The 24,396-nt window shown below is 36.3% G+C and overlaps 1 protein-coding gene across 1 annotated transcript in view; it reads left to right on the top strand.

Annotated features, from left to right (window-relative positions):
- IFT74 (intraflagellar transport 74) overlaps positions 1-19,295 on the top strand; it is a gene marked incomplete at its 3' end in the record, with an annotated part of 75,294 nt that extends 55,999 nt beyond the window's left edge. Inside the window, exons 13-19 of the mRNA XM_080708455.1 lie at positions 524-577; positions 3,114-3,211; positions 3,940-4,066; positions 11,316-11,479; positions 12,887-13,012; positions 17,107-17,167; positions 19,177-19,295. Of these exons, the coding sequence (XP_080564581.1) occupies positions 524-577; positions 3,114-3,211; positions 3,940-4,066; positions 11,316-11,479; positions 12,887-13,012; positions 17,107-17,167; positions 19,177-19,295 (749 nt within the window). The remainder of the gene's footprint in view (positions 1-523; positions 578-3,113; positions 3,212-3,939; positions 4,067-11,315; positions 11,480-12,886; positions 13,013-17,106; positions 17,168-19,176) is intronic.
- Between the last annotated feature and the right edge of the window lie 5,101 nt (positions 19,296-24,396).

Below are 24,396 nucleotides of genomic sequence, written 5' to 3'. Positions count from 1 at the left end.
TAGGAGAATTACAAGTTTGAGAATAGCCTTAGCAAGTTGTGAGACTGTTCTCAACCTATGGAGGTCCTGTTTCAAAGATAAAATAGGACTGGGGTTGGAGTTCAGGGGTAAAACCCTAGATTCATTCACCAGTACCACAAAAAATAAAAATAATGTAAACAATTTAACTTAAATGAATATTATTAGATATTCAATGGTTGATGACCTATAGAAAACCTAAAAATATTTTTAATTAGAATATTATAACTGGAATTTAGCCCGGTGTGGTGGCGCACGCTTGTAATCCCCGCGCTTGGGAGGCGGAGACAGGAGGATCACGCAGGTTCGAAGCCAGCCGCGCTGGCGTAAGAGACCCTGTTTCAAAAATATAAAAAAAAAGGTCTGGGAGTGTAGCCTGGAGGTAGAAAGGCTTCCAGGAACCCCAGTACCACACACACACACACACACACACACACACACACACACACAAAGAATATTATAACTGGAATTTAAAAATTCATGTTATATTTTTTATTTCTTATAGGTGAAATGAATCAGAAATACAAGGAGCTAAAAAAGAGAGAGGAAAATATGGACAGTAAGTAAAAATCATAGAACTGAAAACATTCTCAGATTGCTATTCATTTATACTGAGTCAGATCTCATTTGGGAGAGATATAATGGCTAATAAATGAAAAACTATCTGCATTCAAAGTATTTTCTCTTGAAGAATAATGGAATTTCTAGCATAAATTAGGATCCAGAATTCTAAAAAGGTATATATGTGTATGTAAATGAATGTTTATATATTGGAGTTAGCTTCTGAAATTAGTACTTACATATAGAGTCTGCTATAAGGAGCCTAGAGACCACGTGTGTGTGTTTGTGTATAAGTAACTGAGGGTTGATCTCAGAGGCACTGTACCTTCAAGCTATATCCTCAGCCCTTTTTTATTTTTTGTCCTTGAAACAGGGTCTCGTTAAGTTGCTGAGGATCGAATGTTCAGTGTTTTTTTATATGCTTCATTTTGTTTGCCTCTAATATATTTCATGTTTTTAATAGCTTTTCATATGCCTCATTACTTACTTAGTTTTTTTATTCTCTATGGGGGTGGATACTGAGCTTAAACCCATGGATATTCTACACTTGAGCTATACTTCCAGCCCTTTTTCTTTTTTTTTTTTTTTTTTTTTTTTTGCAGGTCTGGGGATGGAACCCAGGGGTGTTCGACCTCTGAGCTACACCTCCAGCCCTATTTTTTTATTATTTTCAAACAGGGTCTAAATACTGAAGCTGTCAGTGAACCGCGATCCTCCGGTCTCAGCCTCCCGAATGCTGGGATTACAAGGGTGCGCCACCAACACCTGGCTTTATTTTCTTTTTTGAAACAAGGTCTCTGCAATCTTTCTGGGATTATAAGTGTGGACCACCATGCGTGGCCTACTTCATTATTAAGTCCTCATCTTGGCCCTTGTTACTTGATTCTGTCACCAATTTTAATCTTACTGGCATTCTGTTAGAGTTTTTATTCACGTTTTTTTTTAAACCTTAATTTCTCTACGCATAGTGATATGCATCTGTAATCTCAGTATTTGGGAGGCTAAGACAGAAGATGTTAGGATCACACATTTGAAGCCAGTGTGGTAACTAAGATTCTGTTTCAAAATAAAAAAAATAAAAAGGGCTAGGAGTGTGGCTCACTGGTAGAGTGTCCCTTGGTTCATTCCTCAGTAACACACACACACACACACACACACACACACACACACACACACACACTAAATTTCACTTTATAAATAAACATAAACTTAGGTTTTACACCTGTCTATTTTTAAAAATTGGAATGTATCAGCTATTACTGGTTTTTTTTCAGTTATCAATTTTGATAGTACCTGAAATATTATAGGTCTGATGTCAGTTACGGCCTTCTCAGAGGCATGCTATAAAATAGTAATTGTCAACTCTTAATTTCACAGTATCCCAAGATTGTTTTTACAGTTTCAGCAAGTACCAAAAATTATTTCAAAATTAATTTATTATCTTCTGTTTTTAAAGTGCTTTTGTTAAAAGAGTAGATATAAAATAAAAAATGAGACATCACAGCTCTGCATGTTAGAAATCACTATATTACCTAGTATGGCATCTGGAGCTTAGGTCTCCCTTAGTGTTCATTTAATAAATGTTTACAGAATAAATTAAAAGCATTTCTGTGTTACAGAATCTTAAGCTTGCAAGTCATTTCTCCTAGATATCTTTCCAAGTATTTATCATAGTTTGTTTTCTTAACGAAATAACCTCTGAAAGATAATGTTCATTTATTCCTTTGTATATGTGAAAATCTCAGTGACCACTTACTATGTGGCTAATGGATAATAGAGATAGAATATTTATAGCTATGACCTATATTAGATGTTGAAGCAGGACATTAAAAATACTTAAATATTTAAATATTTATTATGGTCCCTTATCACCATATTCAATAAAAATATTTTCTCAAGGACTTTCAATTAAAATATATTAAAATTACAAGTAAAAAGTAAGCTATATTGATGTTTACCACATACCAACAATGAAATTTTTAACTACAATTTTTTTGAAATTTTATAGAAATACTCGAAGCCTGTAAATAAGGGAAAATTTGTGTACTAGCTTCACATTAGACAAATAAAAGGATGGTATTCTGAGCATTATGACCTGAATGAATGACTGAATTTACTTTGAGATTAATCTAGCATAAGCAAAGTACACATTTTCAAATAAATCATGTATTTAGTAATATTAATTTCAGAAATAAAGCTAGTGGCCAGTTATAGGAGTTAATAATTATAAGTATGAATCAAGGAAACCAGATTTTTTCTGATCTCTATTTTATCACTGTTTCTTTTGAGCTTCTAACCTTCTGGTTTACTCAGAGGTCATAACACCCTTTAAAAGGTTGAAAGTACATAAATGTATAAAAACATTCTTATTGAGTAATTACCCTTAGGTCAACAAAAAAAGTTAAACGATGGTAGTTAAAAATGAGTATTTGCTTTGAATTTCTAAAATGTATTCGAAAGACCTAAAAATCAGAGCGCCTGCAGTGTTAACTATATCAGCAGTCGCCTCTCTTATCATGTTTTTCAACTGGCAGCTTTTATAGAGACTTTTGAGGAAACCAAGAATCAGGAACTGGAAAGGAAGGCACAGATAGAAGCCAGCATTGTTGCACTTCTGGAGCATTGCAGTCGGGTAAGCGCCTGGGCCTGTGTTGGTGTCCTCATTATTGTTACTGTGAAGAACTTTCCAAATCCAGCTCAAAAAATGGAAGCTCGTTATTATGTCTACTCAGTACTTCCTTTAAGTTCCCTGCCTTGACATTTTATTTCTTTATGCTATTAATTTTGAGCTCTCTGCCGAAATCTTTTCTAGTTAGGGCAGTGGGGAAAAGGATGGCATAGGTATAATATCAGTATTCAGCAGAGAGGCACTTATTAAAGTAACTATTAAGATTTTATTTTAATGTTAATTTATCTGAACTGGTAGGAGAGCATGGGAATTTCAAAACCTAGACGTTATATTGGAAAGTGTTGATACATTTTTGTGCTGTAATTTGTTTTATAGTTTTTTCTTCTAAATGTACCTAATTATCTTGAATTATCAAAAATTTTTTACCAAGCATTTACTATGGATGGCAGGAAAATACTTTTAGTGTTTTAAGACTATAAACAGTTTCTAACATAGAGTAGTTGAATTTATTTATAGTAAAATAAAGCAAGTAAAAAATATCTGAACCTATTATCTATTTATTTAAAGAAAACCAGACTTTGAATCTCACTGTTTTCAGTATAATACAAAAATTGCATGATGTACTTTAAAAAGTAATGCCTAATCAAAGCATCTTGTATTTTGATAGTGTTTTCTAATAGTTTTATTGGAGCATTAAATCTGTGGAATGTTTTTTATCTCCACAAATACAGAATATAAATCGTATGAAACAGATATCCTCTATCACCAATCAAGAGCTAAAGATGATGCAAGATGACCTTAATTTTAAATCCAGTGAGATGCAGAAATCACAGAGTACAGCTAGGAATTTGACTTCAGGTGAGAGAATGGCCTGGACATTCACATCCTCTTCTCTCTATTTTCTTTTCATTCTTTCCTTTTTCTCTTCATTTTTTTCTTTTCTTTGTGTAACCAATGGGAACTTTAAGGATATATCAGTGTTTTCCTCTTTCACTTGTTTTTGAAAGCCTCATTGAAAAGGATATAATTTGTGATTACCAGAGGAGTGGTGTAGCTCAGTCGTAGAGTTCTTGCCTATCATTGCATGAAGTCCTGGGTTCAATCCCCAGTACCACCAAAAAAAAAAAAAAAAATCATAATTTGCCTATTACCCTGATCACTTGAAATCTCAGAATTTGTGTGATTTTTCTTACCAACTTATTAGTAGTACTTTTTTTTTTTTTTTTTTTTTTTGTACTAGGGGCATTTTACCTCCGAGCTGTACCCTCTGCCCTTTTTATTTTTTATTTTGAAACAGGGTCTTGCTAACTTGCTGAGGCTGTCCTCAAATCTGCAATTCTCCTATTTTAACCTCCCAAATATTGGGATTAGAGGTGCACTACCATGCCTGGTTTATTTATACTTTTGTTTTAGAAATATTCATGTACTTGGTGATAGAGTGCTGCCTTAGACTCTGTTGTGGGAGTTATATAATAATTAGTACATGCATTACATTACTTTTCTAAATTCCAAAGAAGTGTGTGTGTGTGTGTGTGTGTGTGTGCGCGCGCTACTGGAAGTGGAACCTAGGAACATTCTACCTGCAAGCTACACCCCCAACCCTATTTAATTCTTTTATTTTGAAACAGGGTCTCACTAAGTTGCAAAGGGCCTCATTAATTTACTGAAGCTGGCCGAGAACCTGTGATATTCCTGACTCTGCCTCCCAAGTAGTAGGATTACAAATGTACACCACCACACCCGGCTAAGAATTCTGTATTCCAATACATAATTGCTCCAGAGTTTTAGAAATGGGATTATGGACCTATAAATACATACTGAATACTACTAGTATACCATTGTATTAAGAATGATGACATAAGTGGACAGTTGTTTTTATTCTATACATTTAAGTGTATTTTGTGCCTAGATTGTTTGCCATAATTTTATTTATCTGTATTATATGCTAAGGAAATAAAGAACAGCCTAACCTTTGTTTATATCTACTCTTGGTTTGCCTGAGTGTGTGCGTGCATGTGTGTGTGCGTGTGTGTGTGTGTGTGTGTGTGTGTGTGTGTGTGTGTGTGTTGTAGTACTAGGGATTAAACCCAGGAGCATTCTACCTCCAAGTTACACCTGTAGCCCTTTTTGTAGTTTTTATTTTGAAACAGGGTCTCGTGAGGTTGCTGAAAGTCTCACTTCATTGCTGAGACTGGCCTTCCATTTGCAATCCTCGTGTCTCAGCCTCCCACATACAGGGATTACAGGCATTTGCCACGACATTTGGCAAGATTAAAGTTTCTTAAGTTTAGATTTTTAGGATAACATATGTAAATTGTTTCTAGAGGATGTGTGAAAAATTCTTAGTTATCTCAATCTTCTAAAGCTTCACTGTACATAAACATGATACATTCAAAATAAAAAATTTAAGAGAGTGAGCCAATCATTGTTTTCTTAAGCCTACAAAAAGACTTTAGGGTGTTTGTGATGAGCAAAAAAAGTTGAGAAACACTGGGGTACTTCATGGGTAAAGAGGCAAGGAACCTGTCAGCAGTAGTTTTTATTTATATATTTGGAAGGGAAACTCCAGGGAGTAAACAAATTTGCTGAGGGCAGAATATTTCAGAAACATTTCCCCAGGTCAAAGTGGCTTCTTCTGAGATTTTGCTCCTATGTACACACTGCTTGGTAAACTTTGCAACTTCATAGCATATCAGAAGGAACTAGACTGCATCCTCTTCCTGTCTCTTCCCTTAGAGAAGCTTTTAGCTTTTCATGGGGACCTGTTGTTAAAGGAAGATAAACTTTACCCTCTACCAACCAACCATTTTCTCCTTTTCTCTAGAAAAAAATCAGTTGTATAGTTCTATTTATTTCCCTATTACATATTCAAATTAAATTTGCAGTTAGATTTATAAAACTGCTTACTTCAGTCAAAATACCAGCTAGGTACATTTTTTTTTCTTTTTTTCTTTTTTTTTTTTTGCTGGTACTGGGGTTCCTGGAAGCCCTTCTACCTCCAGGCTACACTCCCAGACCTATTTTTACATTTTTTTTTTAATTTGGAAAAGGGTCTCCTAAGCCAGCGTGCGCAGCTGGCTTCGAACCTGCGCGATCCTCCTGTCTGCCTCCCAAGCGCGGGGATTACAAAGTGTGCCACCACGCCCGGCGCTAAGTACATTCTCTACTTAGAGAATTAACCCATTTAAGTTCCAAGTTTTCAGTTCTGTTAATATTTTAACAAAATTGACACAAGCACATTAAAATAGTCTAAAAATTATAATGAAGAGTTTGTATACTAATATCACTTTTATTATATAATCATGTTAAATATTATCTACTGTAAGTTTTAATATGTGTTCCACATCTGGGATGCTATAATAAAATGAGTTAAAACAATATGTTTGAGCCAGGCATGGTGGTGTACGCTTGTAATCCCAGTACTTGGTAGGCTGAGACTCCTGTCTCAGTTTCCCAGGTTCATGGCCAGCCTCAGCTACTTAAGCTCTCTACAACTTAGTAAGATATGTTTCAAAATAAATAACAAAAAATAGGGTTGAGAGTATAGCTCAGAGGTAGAATGTCCCTGGGTTCAATCCCCAGTACTGCAAAAAAAAAAAAAAAAAAAAATTAGTGATATATTCAGCATTTTGATTTTCATTATATTTATTTCCAACCCTAGTAGAGATATGACTCCAAAACATTTTCAGTATTTTTCCTTTTATATTTATTATACTTATGTGTATATATACATATATATGTTTACATATATATTTTTAACAATCTATGTTAATATGGTGAGTTTTAAAACTCAACAAAATAAAGGAAACCTTCAAGGAATAGTGTTTTAATTATGCCAACTTTAAAAGATTTGGATTTATCTTTTTTGTCATTTCTGCAGTACTGAGGATGAAACCAAGGGGCATCCTACCTCTGAGCTACATCCCCAGCCCTATTTTTTTCCTTTATTTTGAAACAGGGTCTCACTACATGGCAGAGGGCCTCACTAAGTAGCTGAGGCTGGCTGCAAACCTACGATCATTCTGACTCAGCCTCCCAAGTACTGGGATTACAGGCATACACCACCATGCCTGGCTAGATTTTGATTTATAATAAACATTTTTAGAATCAGCGACTGTGTGTGTGTGTGTGTGTGTGTGTGTGTGTGTGTGTGTGTGTGTGTGTGTTTTGCATGCACAATACTGAGGATTGAACCCAGGGGAACACTACTATTAAGCTGTACTCCTAGTCCTTTTTACTTTTTATTTTGAGATAGTATCTTGCTAAATTGCCAAAGCTGGCCTGTAATTTTTAATCTTTCTGTCTCAGCCTCTCAAGTACTGGGATTACAGGCATATGCCACCATCTCCAGCTTACGTCAGTGATTTTAGATGCATTTTTTTTTTACTATTCTTATTCATGTAAAGTGAATATTAGATGCTATCTCATATTTAATATATTGAATGTCTGTTATTTGTCTAGGGGAACCATGTTTTCTTACTGCTGTATTTCACATACATTGATTGTTTTCTCTAGAACACTTTTACCTTCTCCTTTTGTTGAGTTGATTACAGTCCTTAAGGCTTCAGTTAAAAGGCCTGTCCAGAGAGCTCTCCTGAAACCTTCCACATTCAGATTATTGTAGATGCTAATTTAACTGACTGGTTCTACCTCCAGAAAATACAGTTCCTTAAGTGAAAACAGTGTCTGTGTTCATCTCTATCCTATTCTCAGCATTTGGCACATAGTAGGTGCTCAGTACTTTAAGTGAATGAAATATTTGTGTACCTGTGTGGTTAAGACTCATCGTTCATTGATTCCATATTTGTGAACTTTCTTGCTCACTACAATTAACATGCAACCTTCAAATCAATGCATGCAGCGTTTTAAGTCATTCATGGAAATGCACAGCAGGGTGAAGAATTTGAACAGCTTGATGTACACATTCCTAACAGAAATTGCAAAGGCTGCAGTCTGCTTTATTTCAGTTCTTGTACTGTAAATAAGTTTCCTTTTTGTCAGGTATTTAGTGCTATGCTTTTCACATTTTTATTCTTTCTGTGTGTGTGTGTGTGTGTGTGTGTGTGTGTGTGTGTGTGTGTGTGTGGTAAGCTATCTAAAATAGCACCGTAGCTGGGTGTGGTGGCGCACACTTGTAATCTCAGCATTTGGGAGGTTGAGACTGGAGGGTTGCAGGACAGTCTCAGCTACTTAGTGAGGCCCTCTGCTACTTAGTGAGACCTGGTTTCAAAATAAAGAATAAAAAATGGGGCTGGGGTGTAGCTTGGAGGTAGATGCCCCTGGGTTCCATCCCCAGACCTGCAAAATTAAATAAATAAATAAATAAATAAATAAATAAATAAATAAATAAATAAATAAATTCGCACCCAAGCAAAGTGCTGATGTTGCTCTAGTGTTGCTAAGAGCAAGAAAGCTGTTAGGTGCTCTATGGAGAAAATGTGCATTGGTTAAGCTTTACTCACACAAAACTCCATGAGTTTGTTGTTAACAAATCAACAACAATATATAGTGAATAAAATGTCTTTAAATACACACACATAAAACAAAATTGTATATTGGTCAGCTGACAAAAATGCTATGACCAGAACTTGCAGGAACCTAATTCTGTATTTCTCTGAGGAGCGATGTGTTTGGTAACTCAGTGTTCATGGTGACTTTATAGAACATAATAAGTACAAACAGTGAGAATTGAATGTATGTGCAATTATAAAATTATTTTCAAATATGCAAACATATATGAAATGTTTTATAACTTGCTGTTATTGGTGTAACTGTGTATTTCTTATGACCCTGTTAAAAATAATGGGTCTTCCAGATCCTGCCCCATTCTTTCTCCATACATGATAATGAGACTAGTGTTGATAATTTTGTATATGTACATAGCATTATTTGAACTGTTTCCTTCATCAAATCTCTGCTGTATGCATATATGTTTCTATCACTCTGAACCTCATTATGATACACAATTACAATACACCAATTAATGTATATTAAAAGCTGGGCATAGTGGTATATGCCTGTAATCCCAGTACTTGGGAGGCTGACATGGGTGATTGCAGGTTTGAAGACAGCCCCAGCAACTTAATGAGATCCTCAACAACTTAACAAGAGCCTGTTTAAAAGTAAAAAATAGAAAGGGCTGGGGCTGTAGCTTGGAGGTAGAATGCCCTTGAATTGAATCCTCTGCATGAAAACAAACAGAATAGATATATTAAAAGGTATTTCAAAACATATATATATATATATGATAACTTTTTTAATTTAAAAAAAATTTTTTGTGGTACTGGGGGGTGGAACCCAGGGCTTTTCTACCTCCAGGCTACACTCCCAGACCTATTTTATACTTTATTTGGAAACAGGGTCTCACAAGGTTGCTGAGAGCCTCACTAAGTAGCTGAGGCTGGTTTCGAACCTATGTGATCCTCCTGTCTCAGCCTCCCAAGCTCGGGAATTGCAAGCGTGTGCCACCACGCCCGGCTAACTGTAACTTTAAAGCAATGATGAACCTCCTCGGTATTTCAAGGTATTTGTAATAACTGTAACACAGTTGTTCTTGGTATCTGTGTAGAGATTGGAGATTCTAGTACTCTCCTTGAATACCAAAATCTGCAGATTATATAAAATGGCATATTATTTGTATATAACCTGCATACATCTTCATATTTACCTTTTTGGGGGGAATGTTTTAAAATTATTGATAAGTTATATTAAGAAGTCAGTATTTCTCATTACATATTTTTTTACTCAAGAGCTTAAGCAAAATACTACCGTTGTCTTACCACTGCAGTACACTTACCATGATGGAAGCAAAACCTGTGTCTCAATTTAGCCACATGAGCCAATTTTAGACACTTATCATCAGTGTCCATTCTCATCTAGAATTGAGGCTTGCCATATTCTTAAAATCATTTCTTGATGACTTAAGCTAACACAATGGAAGTGCTGTGTAAATATATATTAAAGTACGTTATTTATGGAATAAAAATAATGGGTCTTCGTTTCAGAATATGTATTATTTCTACTTTTGGTCCAGGGGCATTCCACCTCCAAAATATATCAGCCACTTTTTATATTTTGTTTTCAATAGGGTCTCACTAGGTTGCTGAAGGTCTCTCTAAATTGCTGTGACTGCCCTCAAACCTGCTGTCCACCTGTCTCAGCCTCCCACCTACTGGGATTGCAGGCATAGGCCACAGAGCCCAGCTATTTTATTAAGTACAAAAAAATCCATGTAAGCCAGGCTTGGTGGTCATCCCCATACTCTCAGTACTTGGGAAGCTGAGACAGGGACTGCAGGTTCAAGGACAGTGAGACTCTCACCAACCTAGTGAGACCCTGTTTCAAATAAAATTAAATAGGACTGGGATGTAACTTGAAAGTAAAAATGTCCCTTGGTTCAATCCTCAATACCACACACACACATGCACGCACGCACACACACACACATGCACACACACACATACCTGTATATTTTTATGTTTATATGAAAATGGAAACAGGTATGGTTAACGTATATGTCGGGTTCAATTGATTGCCAAAGAGGATAAGCTACTCTTTTTTCCCTTATATTATATTGTCTCATTGGTCACAGTGAACATATATTCCTTTTGCATATACTCTTATAAAACAGGATTTTTATTTTTTAAATATATATACTTTTATTGGTGCATTATGGTCTCCAATCATAATGCAGTTCATAGTGATGGTGACATATTTGCACACCACACTTGGTGAGCTTTTTCCCAGCTGCCTCTCCATCCCTTTCTCCGTACAGGGTACTGAGATTGGTCTTGGTATTCTCACACATGTACGAAATGTCGATGGAAGTGATTCCTTCACTGTATCTTACTTTTCTCCCTTCCCTTCCCCTAGACTACTTCCCCTGGCTCCACTAAAACACCATTTCTAATTGTTGTGTTATATTTCCTAAGAATGTATCACATTTTATTGCAGTTGTGTTTTTATTATCTCATAGCCTGTGTTTAGCTTCTGCATTACTTTCTTAAAGGCATTTCTGTGGGTTGATAATACTGTCTCTCCTGATGTAATTCCAATGTGAAAGGAATAGAATTTTGTTAAATTATGGTCTTAAATTCTCATGTTTCAGACAGTCAACGTCTACAGTTGGACCTTCAGAAAATGGAGCTTCTGGAAAGTAAGATGACTGAGGAACAACATTCTCTGAAAAACAAAATTAAACAAATGACTGCTGATCTAGAGATATATAATGATTTGCCAGCTTTGAAATCATCAGGGGAAGAAAAGAAAAAGGTAAATGCCACTAGTCATAAAATTATCTTTTAAATCAATTTTCTTGATTGATTTTAATTTTTTTTTTTTTTCTGGTCCAGGGATGGAACCCAGGGGCATTCTACCTCTGAGCTACAATCCCAGTCCTATATTTTAGTCTGTCTGTCTGTCTGTCTGTCTGTCTGTCTATCTATCTATCTATATCTATAGATAGTTATCTATCAATAGCTATCTATATAGAGAGATAGTTTTAGATATACTTTTTTTTTATTCCTTATTTTGAAACTGGGTCTCACTGAGTTGCAAAGGGGCCTCACTAAGTGGTACCTGAGACTGGTCGTGAACCGAGATCCTCTGGTCTCAGCCACGCAAATGCTGGGATTACAAGCGTGAGCCACCACACTAGGCCTGTCTTTATATTTTTTGAAACGTTCTCACTGAGTTTCAAATGGCTTCGCTAAGTAGTTGAGGCTGTCCAAGAACCTGCAATCCTCCAGTCTCCGCCTCTCGAATGCTGGGATTACAAGCATGCGCCACCACACCGGCTTGATTGATTTTAATTTTATAAGCTAAGAAAAAACTTTTTTTAAAATATGTATTAGGAATTTAGAATGACTTAATAGCCAGTCATGGTGGTGCATGCCTGTAAATCCCAGTACTTGGGATTCTGAGACAGGAGGATCAAAGGTTCAAGGCCAGCTTCAGCAGTTTAGTGAGACCCTGTTTCAAAATAAAATAAGCTTGGCGTGGTAGTGCACGCTTGTAATCCTAACATTTGGGTAATTAAGAAAGGAGGATTGAGGTTCGCAGACAGCCTCAACTACTTAAGTCCTTTGCAAGTCAATGTGACCCTATTTCAAAATAAAGAATAAAAAAATAGGGCTGGACTATTGCTTGGAGGTAGAAAGCCCCTGGGTTCCACCCCGAATAGTGCAAAAATAAATAAATAAATAAATAAATAAATAAATAGGACTGAGGGTGTAGCTCAGAGGAAATGTGCCCCATGGGTTTATTCCTCAATCACACACACACACACACACACACACACACACACACACACATACACACACACATACACACTATAAGCTACAACTTATAATAGAGCAACAGATGTGATCTTCATTAAGTTTAGGTTTTATGGGATGCTTCTCTACTTAAAACTTGTCAGTGTCTTGGCATTGTTATTTGTGTTAAATTTTGTGGGATAAGTACAAATCTGGAGGCAATGAGTTATTTAAGTATAGTTAATATTAGTATAGCTTAGTACAGTTCAAAGGATATTTTTGCAGACAGGCTTTAGAGTAATTATGGCCTTGCTAGAATTTTATCATAATAGAAGCATTGAAATTATCTAAACAAATATGACTCATTTTGGCTTACTAGGCATTTGCTATAACCTGTTATTTACCTCTATTTGTATCTATCTAGAAATTACATCAGGAGAGAACAGTATTATCAACCCGCAGAAATGCCTTTAAGAAAGTAATGCAGAAGCTAAACACAGACTATGAAACACTAAAAACACAACTGCAAGAAAATGAGACACATTCTCAGGTAAAGTTTAAAAAATAACTTTCAAATTCATTTATCTTTTTATGCTATCTGTACTGTTCTCTCTTTTTGTGTGTGTGTGTGTGGTACTGAGGATGGAACCCAGGGGCATTCTACCTCTGAGCTACACCCTCAGCCCGATTTTTTATTTTCTCACTAAGTTACAGAGGGCTTTACTAAGTAGCTGAAGCTGGCCTCGAACCTATGATCCTCCTGTCTCAGCCTCCCAAGTGCTGGGATTACAAGCACACACCACCACTCCTGGCCTTGTCCTGTTTTCTTAATGTCTATTTTTACCTCCTAACAAACTTTTTTTTACAATTTGTTTTATATACCGTCCAGATTTTCTGGTTTTGAAAACACCCAAATCTTGTCCTATATCCCTTCAGAATTATTAACTCCTGCTTTGTTGTCTTTGGTGAGCCTGTATTGAGGCCTGAGACTATATCAAGTGTTGTCCTGGTACAGCTATCATGATATGCTGGGTAATAGCTTTTAAATTTTTCAGAAGTAAGCTGGGCATGGTGGCGCACGCTTGTAATCCCTGCGCTTGGGAGGCGGAGACAGGAGGATAGCACAGGTTTGAAGCCAGCCTCTCTGGCTTAAGATACCCTGTTTCCAAATAAAAAATATAAAAATAGGTCTGGTAGTATGGCCTGGAGGCAGAAGGGTTTCCAGGAACCCCAGTACCACCAAAAATAAATAAATAATAAAATTTTCAGAAGTAAAACAGAAACTTCTAACTTCTGATTCAGGAACTCTGGAAATCTTTAAAAACTACAGATAAACCCTGATGATTAATATACCACCAGCCAGAAAAGTGTATTTTATTCTCATTTTAGAATGGCTCCTTATAGTATATGTATCATATATATCTTATGTGTACACAGTATATGCATCATATATGTTATATGTACACATATATTTATACATACACTAAATACACATTTATTTCTATATGTTTACATAAATGGTACATTGTACATATTTGGGAACTTATTTTGTGTTTATAACTGTACATCATAAGTACTTTTCCCTTGTCAGTATATATTTTTTAAAATTATAATTCTTAATTTACATGTATAATATTTCTGCTAAATGGATTATAACACAATTTATGGAACCAATTCCTGCTGTTGGACATTTAGGTAATTTTTAGTTTTAAAACTGTTCTAATAGTGCCGTGTAGAGCAGTCCTATCCTTGAACTTCTTGGTTCACATCTCCAATTATTTTTAGAGGATGCAAAGACAATGTCATTTCACTCTATTTTTTATTTATTTATTTGCGGTACTGGAGATGAAACTCAGGGACATTGTGCCTCCAAGCCCTATTTTTTTTTTTAGTCTCTTTATGTTTTGAAATGCTCTCACTGAGTTGCGAAGGGCCTGGGTAAGTAGCTGAGGATGGTTGCGGACTGCAATCCTCTGGTCTCATCTCCCCAATGCTGGGATTATAAGCGTGTGGCACCATGCCCGGCTTCACTCATCCTTTTGATAATTGCTTCAAAGGTAATTTAAAGGTGTTTAAGATTTTGTGTTTTAGATTGTGAGCTTCAAGAAGGCAGAGGCAATATCTGTCTTATTCATTCTCTCTCCAGCACTGTATGACTTATTTGTACTTAGTAGATGTTTAATAATTAGTTTTTGAATGACTAAAGTATTTTGTCATAATCAAAATCAGTAATTATAGTCAGAAAGATTGGCCATTGTCATATCAAGTCTATAATAGCACTTTATTATAAGTGCTACATTTAAGTTACTTAAAATAAGCTGGGCATGGTGGCGCACGTTTGTAATCCCAGCATTCGGGAGGCTGGGACCTGAGGATTGAGGTTCGCAGACAGCTTCAGCTACTTAGTGAGGCCCTCTGCAACTTAGTGAGACCCTGTTTCAAAATAAAGAATAAAGAAATAGGGCAGGGGGTGTAGCTCGAAGGTTGAATGCCCCTGGGTTTCATCCCCAGACTGGCAAAAATAAATAAATAAATAAATAAATAAACAAACAAACAAACAAATAAATAACTTAAAATACTAAAATACTAAATACATTAAAAAAAAATCCTTCCTTCCTTTCTTCATTCATTGTTTGTTTCTTTCCTTACCTCTGAGCTCGACTCCCAGCCCTATTCTTAGTTTTATATTTTGAAATAGGGTTTCACTAAGTTGTTTAGACAGACCTAAAACCTACAGTTCTCCTGTCTCAGCCTTCCAAGTACTTGTGGCACCACATCTGCCATCCTCTTTTTCTTTATACAGTAATATGATCATGGTAGAAAAAAATGTCACTTGACTTCTCGCTATCCGGAGACAACGATTATTAACATTTTGGTGTGTAATCTTTGCAGGCTTTTCTTTTTCCTTTCATATTAATTATTTTATTGTTTACCAAAACTAAAGTGATTGTATTCAGAAAGTGTTTAAACATTTTTTATTTAAATGTTTTCATCTAAGACAGTAACAATTTAATTGTATGGATGTGCCATGTTAAAAAAAGACATGTCTTATCTTCTTTGTGAAAGAAATGTAGCCTTATAAAAGTTTGCCACAGCTATTAGGAATCAGTCATTTGCATAATTCAAATTTATGGTTTGTTTCGAGTGGGGATGAGTGTGGAGAAGAAAAATTAAAAGTTTGTGAAGTCATTGTCTTAAAAGGTTCTTAGAAAACAAATACTGATACTGGGTTTTCTTTTCCACTAAATGGAAAATTTAAGGTGGGAAAAACTTGACAAATGTAATTTTTTAGAATCAACCAATGGCTTTTTTCATATTAAGTGTTAATCATATTATTCAGAAATCATACCAGAAGCTACATTTTTAAATCCTTCTCTGTGTTGTCTTTTGTGAATCTCAGCTGATCCAATCAAAATTTGCTCTACTACTCTTTCATAACCATTTTCTTATATGTATTTTGAGTTCTATAAGTAATTTTATGTACCAGTTTATTTAAATAAATAATAGAGAAAAACAGATGTAAAATTGAGCTTATACTTATGATGTCCTTGGGGGTTTAAAGACTAGTCAATACTATAGATGTATACAGTGTGACAGGAATTTGACCCTTTGACACAGTGTTACTTTTATATCACTATTTGTGTAGCACTTAGGAGGTCTGTTGGATTAGAAGGCCACTTTTCTCTTTCTATGAAACAAAGAGAAAAAGGTCTGGCACTTGACTTTGGAAAAGGTTATTAGAGATTTGCTGCCAGAAAGTGCTGACTGTTTCCTTAAGACAGTCTTAACTTCAGGGTTCTATTCAGGAGAGAGAGATCTGGTTTAAAGGTATTAGCCTATGGTACTTAGAGTTTACATAATTAGTTATAATTCATCCTAATACCCAGATTTATTTCTTTGGAGGGAACAATGAGATGGATGCCACATCGAGACTGAACTTATGCTCTGAGAATAATTTTAACATGGCAGTAGGAAGAAACATTTTTAAAGCTGCTTCAATTAGCATATGTTTTCAAATATTAACGACATCTTTGGAATATCCAGACAGAACATTATTTTAGTGTTTCATTTTTCAGACAATACTTTGCTAAGGAAAAACTTTGTGCATCTTAAAAAAGAAAGACCATAACCCAGAGTTACAAGGTTAATTAAATCAGAAAAACAATTTAATTCTATAACAGTAAAATTGTCTTCTGAGGAAGCAACCATCAATATAATATCCACATTAGTTTCCTGTTGATGCAGAAATTATTGTACCAGTGCCAGTGTTTTACAAACCCTCTTATAATCTTCACACTGCAGCTCTGCTCTTATCTCAGCTTGTGGAATTAGACAGGAAATTTAGCCCTGGAAATAAGGAAGTTTTTCCTATATAGCTGAACCTTTGACAGTGTTTGAATATATATTACTCTTGTGGCATTGGACTTCCAGATTTCAAGGAGAGATTCCCACCATGCCCCCTTTTTCTTTTATAAGTTCTTTTAGGAAAAAGAAAATCATCCTAAATTTCTTTTTCTTCTACCATGGTTTTATCTCAATAAGCTACAAGAATTTGGTAAAGTTTAAAATTGAGTATTTCTATTTTCTTATCCTCATAAAAGGGCATAAGAGCACCAGTTAACACTTTTCTTTTGTGTTTTTTAGCTTACAAACTTGGAGCGAAAGTGGCAACACCATGAGCAAAATAATTTTGTGATGAAAGAATGTATCCTTTAAAATGCTGCAAAGGAAGCTGACTGAGTTGTTTTTGTGAAATTCAGTTCAATACACACTTTCTAAATACCTAATATATGCAAAACCCTAAACTAGCGATGTGGGGTTTAAATGAATAACATTCCGTTTTCACTCTGTAATAATTAGTGTGTATGTGTGTACACATGCAGATGGGTGGTGTGTGTATTTGTGTACAGGCCAGAGTAACCTACTTAACAGAAAGCAGACTTTGAGAATTGTGAAAAAAGGAATACAAAGTCATAAAAGGGTGTCCAAAAGCAGTGTAACTTAGTTTAAAAGTAGAAGACTCACATATACAATGTGTTTTAAGTCCAATGCTGTTTTCTCTTTCTTTCTCTCTTTCTCTCTTTCTCTCTTTCTTTTTGGTGGTACTGGGGTTCCTAGAAGCCCTTCTACCTCCGGGCTACACTCCCAGACCTATTTTATTTTTGGAAACGGTCTCTTAAGCTAGCGCGGCTGGCTTTGAACCTGCGGGATCCTCCTGTCTCTGCCTCCCAAGCGCGGGGATTACAAGCGTGCCCCACCATGCCTGGCGCTCTGTTTTTTTCATATAACATAAAGTAGGTAATTTTTAAATAGGGCAAAGCCGAGCATGGTGATGCACACTTGTAATCCAGCATTTGGCCGGCTGAGACAGGAGGATCATGGTTCGAGGCCAGCCTCAGCTACTACTTAGTGAGGCCCTTTGCAACTCAGTGAGAGATCCTGTTTCAAAATAAAGAATAAAAAATAGGGCTGGGTTGTAGCTTGGAGGTAGAATTCCCTGGGTTCCATCCTCAGTACTGCAAAAAAAAAAAAAAAGCAAACAAACAAACAAACAAAAAAGGATAAAAATAGGACTAGGGGTATAGCTTGGAGGTAGAATGCCCCCTGGGTTCTATCCCCAGTACTGAAAAAAAATTTTTTAAAGTAAAAAAGAAAAAAGAAATAGGGCAAAAGCTAGAAACTTTCCAAAATTCTTTGGTATTCCAGAAAACATGGTCATGGTTCTTCTGAACAATAGATTATTCTAAGTCCAGAAATTAGACTGAAATATATATGTGTGTGTGTGTACATACATACAATATTAAGTATTAAAAGTTTACAGGTGAACTTTTTTGAAATAAGTTTGCTTGGCTTCTAGGGTTTCAATTTATGCTTAATCTATTAAAATAGCATAGTGTATTTTAAAGTATTTTAATTATGCCTTTTCTGATCTATTTTTTATTATTTATTTATTTATTTTGCGGGTCTAGGGATGGAACCCAGGGACATTCTACCTCCAAGATATACCCTCTGCCCTATTTTTTATTCTTTATGTTGAAACAGGGTCTCACTGAGTTGCAGAGGGCCTCACTAAATAGCTGAGGCTGTCCGCGAACCATGATCCTCCCGTCTCAGTCCCCAGAATGCTGGGATTACAAGTGTGCTCCATCACACCCAGCTTGATCTCTTTTAAAATCAATAAAAAATGCCACAGAGGATTGAAGAAGGAAAAAATTCAAATAATACTGTCCATACATGAAGGTAACACTATGTCCATACATGAAGGTAACAATTTCACTAACACATATGAGGAGTGGTATGGGGTACAGAAGGAAATAAAGTGATGTGTGCATGTATGTTTGTGTCATTTTTTTCTTTTCTGTGGGTCTGGGGTGGAACCCAGGGGCATTCAACCTCCGAGCTACACCTCCTGCCCTATTTTGTATTCTTTATTTTGAAACTGGGTCTCACTGAGTTGCAGAGGGCCTCACTAAGTAGCTGAGGCTGCCCACAAACCACAATCCTCCGGTCTCAGCCTCCCGAATGCTGGGATTACAAGCATGCGCCACCACACCCGGCAATGTTTGTATCATTTTGAATCTCACTGTGCTACGTAATTACTTTGCACCAGTAAAAATATAAAACAATTTAAAAATACCAGTATGATTAAGTTACTTTCTGAGCCACGTTGAATTAATATTTTTAAGAATGTTTCCCCTTAACTCACGTAATTAGTCATAGCAACCAAGAGTCAAGAGAGTGATTACCAGCCAATTATTAAAAATGTGACCAAGCAGATTGCAGAGTACAATAAAACCATCATGGATGCTTTACACAACACTAGCAGAACCTGAGTCTGAATCAACTGATGAATCTTTATAGACGCATCTTCTTGTTGCTAAACTGTACAACTGACTAAAAATAAAATCACTTCATCTTTAAGAGTTATACCTGAGATTTTGAAATGCTGTAATTTTTTTGTAGTTTCTATGTGATGTTTAAATAGTAAAATAGTTCATTAAAGAATGCATATAAAAAGTGTCCTTTTGTTATTTATTTACTTATTTATTTATTGTGCTACTGGGGATTGATCTCAGGGCATTTCAAACTACACCCTTGGCTTTATTTTTATTTTGAAACAAGTTTTTGCTAAGTTGTGGAGGGCCTCACTAAGCAGCTGAGGTTGACCACGAACCTGCGATCCTCCTGTCTCAGTCTCCTAAGTACTGGGATTACAAGCATGCACCAACACCTCGGCCTTTGTAATTTTTAAATTAGTTTTGTGGGGGTAAAAATTGAAAGAACTGCCGGGCGTGGTGGTGCACGCTCGTAATCCCAGTATTTGGGAGGCTGAGACGGGAGGATGCACAGGTTCAAAGCCAGCTTCAGCTACTTAGTGAAGCTCTCAGCAACTTAGTGAAACCCTGTGTCCAAATAAAATATAAAATAGGTCTGGGAGTGCAGCCCGGGAATAGAAAGTCCCTGGGTTCCACTCCCAGTACCACACACACACACACACACACACACACACACACACACACACAAATGGAAAGAACCAAGAGATAAAGAGAAATGACCACTGGGATTTTAGTTGGGATAATCTATCCATGGCAGCAAATGAGATCTTTTGTTTTTTCATGTATCAACTCAAAAAGTGAAACATGGAATATGATTCTGATTTAACACTTATTTCAAGCTTGTCAATTTTTGCTTCTAGAAAATTACAGTAAAGTAGAAGGGAAATTTTTAGCTTTGTGCCTTCCCAAATAGGGTATATTTGATGTGTATTCTAGCATCTGAAGTCATAGGTAAATATATAACACATATACTTTTTTTCCCCAGTACCGGGAGTTGAACCCAGGAGCATTCTACCTCTGAGCTATACCCCCAGCCCTATTTTTTTTATCCTTTATTTTGAAACAGGCTCTCACTAAGTAGCTAAGGCTGGCCATAAACCTACAATCCTTCTATCTCAGCCTTCCAGGTACTAGGATCACAAGTGTATACCACCACACCCAATTTATAACACATTCTTTATATAGCAGATATCTAAAACCCTAATATTAAGAAATTTGATTTTTATATATTTTTAAATTTTTTATTGGTGCATTATATTCATACATTATAATGGGGTAAAAAACTTGTGTGGACAAACAAGTACACATCGCCCATTTAGCCCCTACCCAGTTCCCAGCCCTCCTTCCCATGCTGGGCTTAGTGGTTGACTTTGATATGTTTAAGTACATTGTATCTTTATATTCTTTAAGTATTTCTTATATATATATGCTAAGAAAAATGTGAAACTTTAAAGAGATGCTGTACTTACAGTAGGCTCTTTTTGATTATGGTTCCTGCTGTGCGTTTCCATCCTGCAGTTTGCATTCACTCTCTTGTACTATTAGGAGGACTTAAGTAGATCAATTTATAAGCATTATCTAAAACATTTGGAAAGAAAAGCTAGAAAAATGAAGGGTCAGATTTTTTCCCCTCATATGTGAAAGCTAGGGAGAAATTGGGCTACAAAAGGGACTCTAGATGGAAGAGAAACCCCAGTGGAGTGATGGAGTGGGGCTAAGGGAGGGAGGTTGGTGGGGTGAGAGATTCAGTGAAGGGAGCACTTCAATGGAGATGATATAAAGACGCTAAACGATCAATTCCAGTCTCAGTATTGTGCACGGGGAAGGTGAGGGAGGGGTGGGAACAGGAGGGAGACTCGCCAAGTGCTGTGTGCGTGTATGTCTCCCTCTGAACTTCATGATGCATGATTGCAACGTACCAATAAAAATATTAAATTCCATAGACAATACCTTTTTAGGAGTTAAAGAAATAGAATCTAAAATGCGATACAAGTAGCAGATAATGGGTTTTGATGACAGTTTGCCAGGTCCTTTGCTCATTTATGAAGTGTTGGTGTGATTTGGTTATTAGATGCCTGACAGCTGAGAAACAATCTTCTCTTTGGTAACACCCACAGGTATGAGTGAAGATACAGCTTAGGCAAGAGCACTGACTCCTACAGTCTCGTAACCACTGATTCTAGTTTGTTTTTATTTCCAAGGATGAGGGGAATCGGAAAAACCTCTTTATGGATAAGGACATGTTTATTTTTGGCCTATTTTAGAGCAACTTTAAAAGTTTTTACTTTTTCCTCAGTTTCTCCTATTTCTATTTTTTGCTTTTTACCTTTCATTATACTGTTTCAAGCTAATTACCAAGTTAATCTATATTATTAATAATGAGGCTTTCCCCCTGAGTGGTGTGTGTGTGTGTGTGTGTGTGTGTGTGTGTGTGTGTGATTTTTAATCTTGGGCTTTTTGATATTTTCAGAACTGTTTGTGAGGTACACGTGTAACACTTAGAAATGCAATGAAAATTCGAGTTTTATATACTTACTACTTTAAATTGATTAAAAGAAACCGGGTATACTGGTGAACCCTTGTAATCCCAGCATTCAGGAGGCTGGAATCAGAGGATCGTGGTTCACGGACAATCTCAGCTACTTAGTGAGGCCCTTTGCAACTCAGTGAGACCCTGTTTCAAAATAGAGTTAAAAACAGGGCTGGGGTTGTAGCTAGGAGGTAGAATGCCCCTGTGTTCCATCCCCAGTCCCTCAAAACAACAACAACAACAAAAAAGATATGTGGTAGTGGCAGGTTTGAATATGGTTTGAATATCCCCCAGGTTTCATGTGTTGGAATTTAACCTCCATTGTGTGGCATGAGGGTAGAAACTTAATACAACTAAATTTAGAGGTGAGGCTCTTAGGAAATGACTAGGATTAGATAGGCTCATTAGGGTGGAACTCCTGGGATTGAATTCTGATAGATTTATAAGAAGAGAGAAACCAGATAAACATACACACTTCATGTGATGCTCTACATCCTCGGGCTCTACCAGCAAGAAGAAGACAGTCACCAAAGGAGGCCCCTAAACCTACTGTACTTCTAGAACCATAAACCCAAATATCTCTCTCTCTCTCTCTCTCTCTCTCTCTCTCTCTCTCTCTCTCTCTCTCTCTCTCTCTCCTCTCTGTATATGTGGTACTGGGGATTGAACTCAGAGGCATTCTACTTCCAAGCTACACCCCCCACCCTTTTTATTTTCTGTTTTAAAATGGTCTTCTCACTAGGTTACTGATAGTCTTGCTACACTGTTGAAACTGTTTTCAAACCTGTGATCCTCCTGTCTCAGCTTCCCAAGTACTGGTAATATAAACATGCACCACTGTGCCTGGCACCAAAACTTTTAATTGATTTTTTATTTTAATTAATTAATTTTGGTACTGGGGATTGAACCCAGGGGCATTCTACCTCTGAGCTATACCCCCAGTTCTATTTTTTATTCTCTATATTGAAACAGGGGTCCCACTAAGTTGCAGAGGGCCTCACTAAGTAACAGACTGGCTGAGAACCTGCAGTTCTTCTGTCTCAGCCTCCCAAGTACTGGAATTACAAGCATGTGACACCACACCCAGCTCAAAACTTTTTTCATTATAAAGCAATCTACCTCACATATTCCATTATAGTAATACACAGCTGACTAATAGAGATAGTAAAATGACTCTTTAGGCATTGGCTCTCACTAGAACTGAATCAGTTTTTACCCAGAAAGAAAGTAGAAGGAAGATTGGCCAGTTGTTAAAATGAAATTATATAAATATATATATATATATAAAATATATATATTTATATATATAAATATTTAATATATATTAAAATATATATATATATTTTCATTTTAACAATTGGAAGTTTTGCAGAATTTTTAATTGAAGGAAGGTTTCTTCTGACTTTCTTCTCAAAGTATTCATATGATACTTGAGGAACATAATTTGAGCAGGTTTTTAAAATGTTTTATTAGGCTGAGCGTGGTGGCGCACGCTTGTAATCCCTGCAATTGGGAGGCTGAGACAGAAGGATCACACAGGTTCGAAGCCAGCCTCCCTGGCTTAAGAGACCCTGTTTCCAAATAAAAAAGTATAAAAATACGTCTGGGAGTGTAGCCCAGAGGTAGAAGGGTTTCCAGGAACCCCAGTACCACCAAAATAAAATAAAATATGTTTTATTAAAGGAAATTCACTAATGTCTCTTCCTTTCTCTCAGAGGCTTTTAACAAATCCAACAAGAACATTCCTTTTGCCAGGATAGAACTGGAGGTTAATATCTGCACAAACCAGCTCTTCCTCATTCAGCCACATCACTCAGTGAATTTCATTCCTGTTAAAATAACACCTTGAAAGTCATGTGGGAAGGGGCTATAGACTGAACAAACATGCCCAGTAGTTTTACTAATGAAGATTAACATAGGAAAACTAGCAAGCCTCTTTTTCCTATCCTTATCCTTTATCAATAAATAAACATAAGTTCTTGACAATCCCTTTAACTAACCATGGAGTCCATTTGGACCATAGTCTGTTAGGGTACAAAATTCAGTCCAGGATTAGAGAACGAAAGTGTGGAGTAACTATTCACTCTAGAGAGAAAAGGTCAATTAGTAGTACTTACAAGGGTCTTCTGTGCCCCTGCCTAGTGTTTCTGCGCTCCATCTTTCTCTCTCTCTCTCCTATACAATTCTAGCATAAACAATCTTAATAAATTAGTATAGAGACTAGAAATTAAAATAGACTACTGGAGAATTATAACAATACTTTAAAATTAATACTGCATTTTGTATCTTTTCATTTATATTTTAGTATTGGGAGTTGAACCCATATGCTATACCCCCAGCCCATTTTAAATTTTTATTTGAAATGGTCTTGCTGAATTGCTGATGCTGATGCTGTCTCAACCTGCCATGTACTGGGATTACAGATGTGTGCCACTCTGGTCCAGTTTATATGCCTTTGTATTTTTAAAAATTTTTATAGCACTGATAATTAAAATCAAGGGCATTCTACTCCAGGCTACACCTCCAGCCCCTTTATATGTTTTGTTCTGAAACAAAGTCTTGCTAGGT

Source organism: Muscardinus avellanarius (genome assembly GCF_963383645.1).
Source record: "Muscardinus avellanarius genome assembly, chromosome: 13".
NCBI classification, from domain to species: domain Eukaryota; kingdom Metazoa; phylum Chordata; class Mammalia; order Rodentia; family Gliridae; genus Muscardinus; species Muscardinus avellanarius.
Note: the sequence above shows the minus strand (reverse complement) of the source record. Positions and strands in the feature narration are given on the sequence as shown.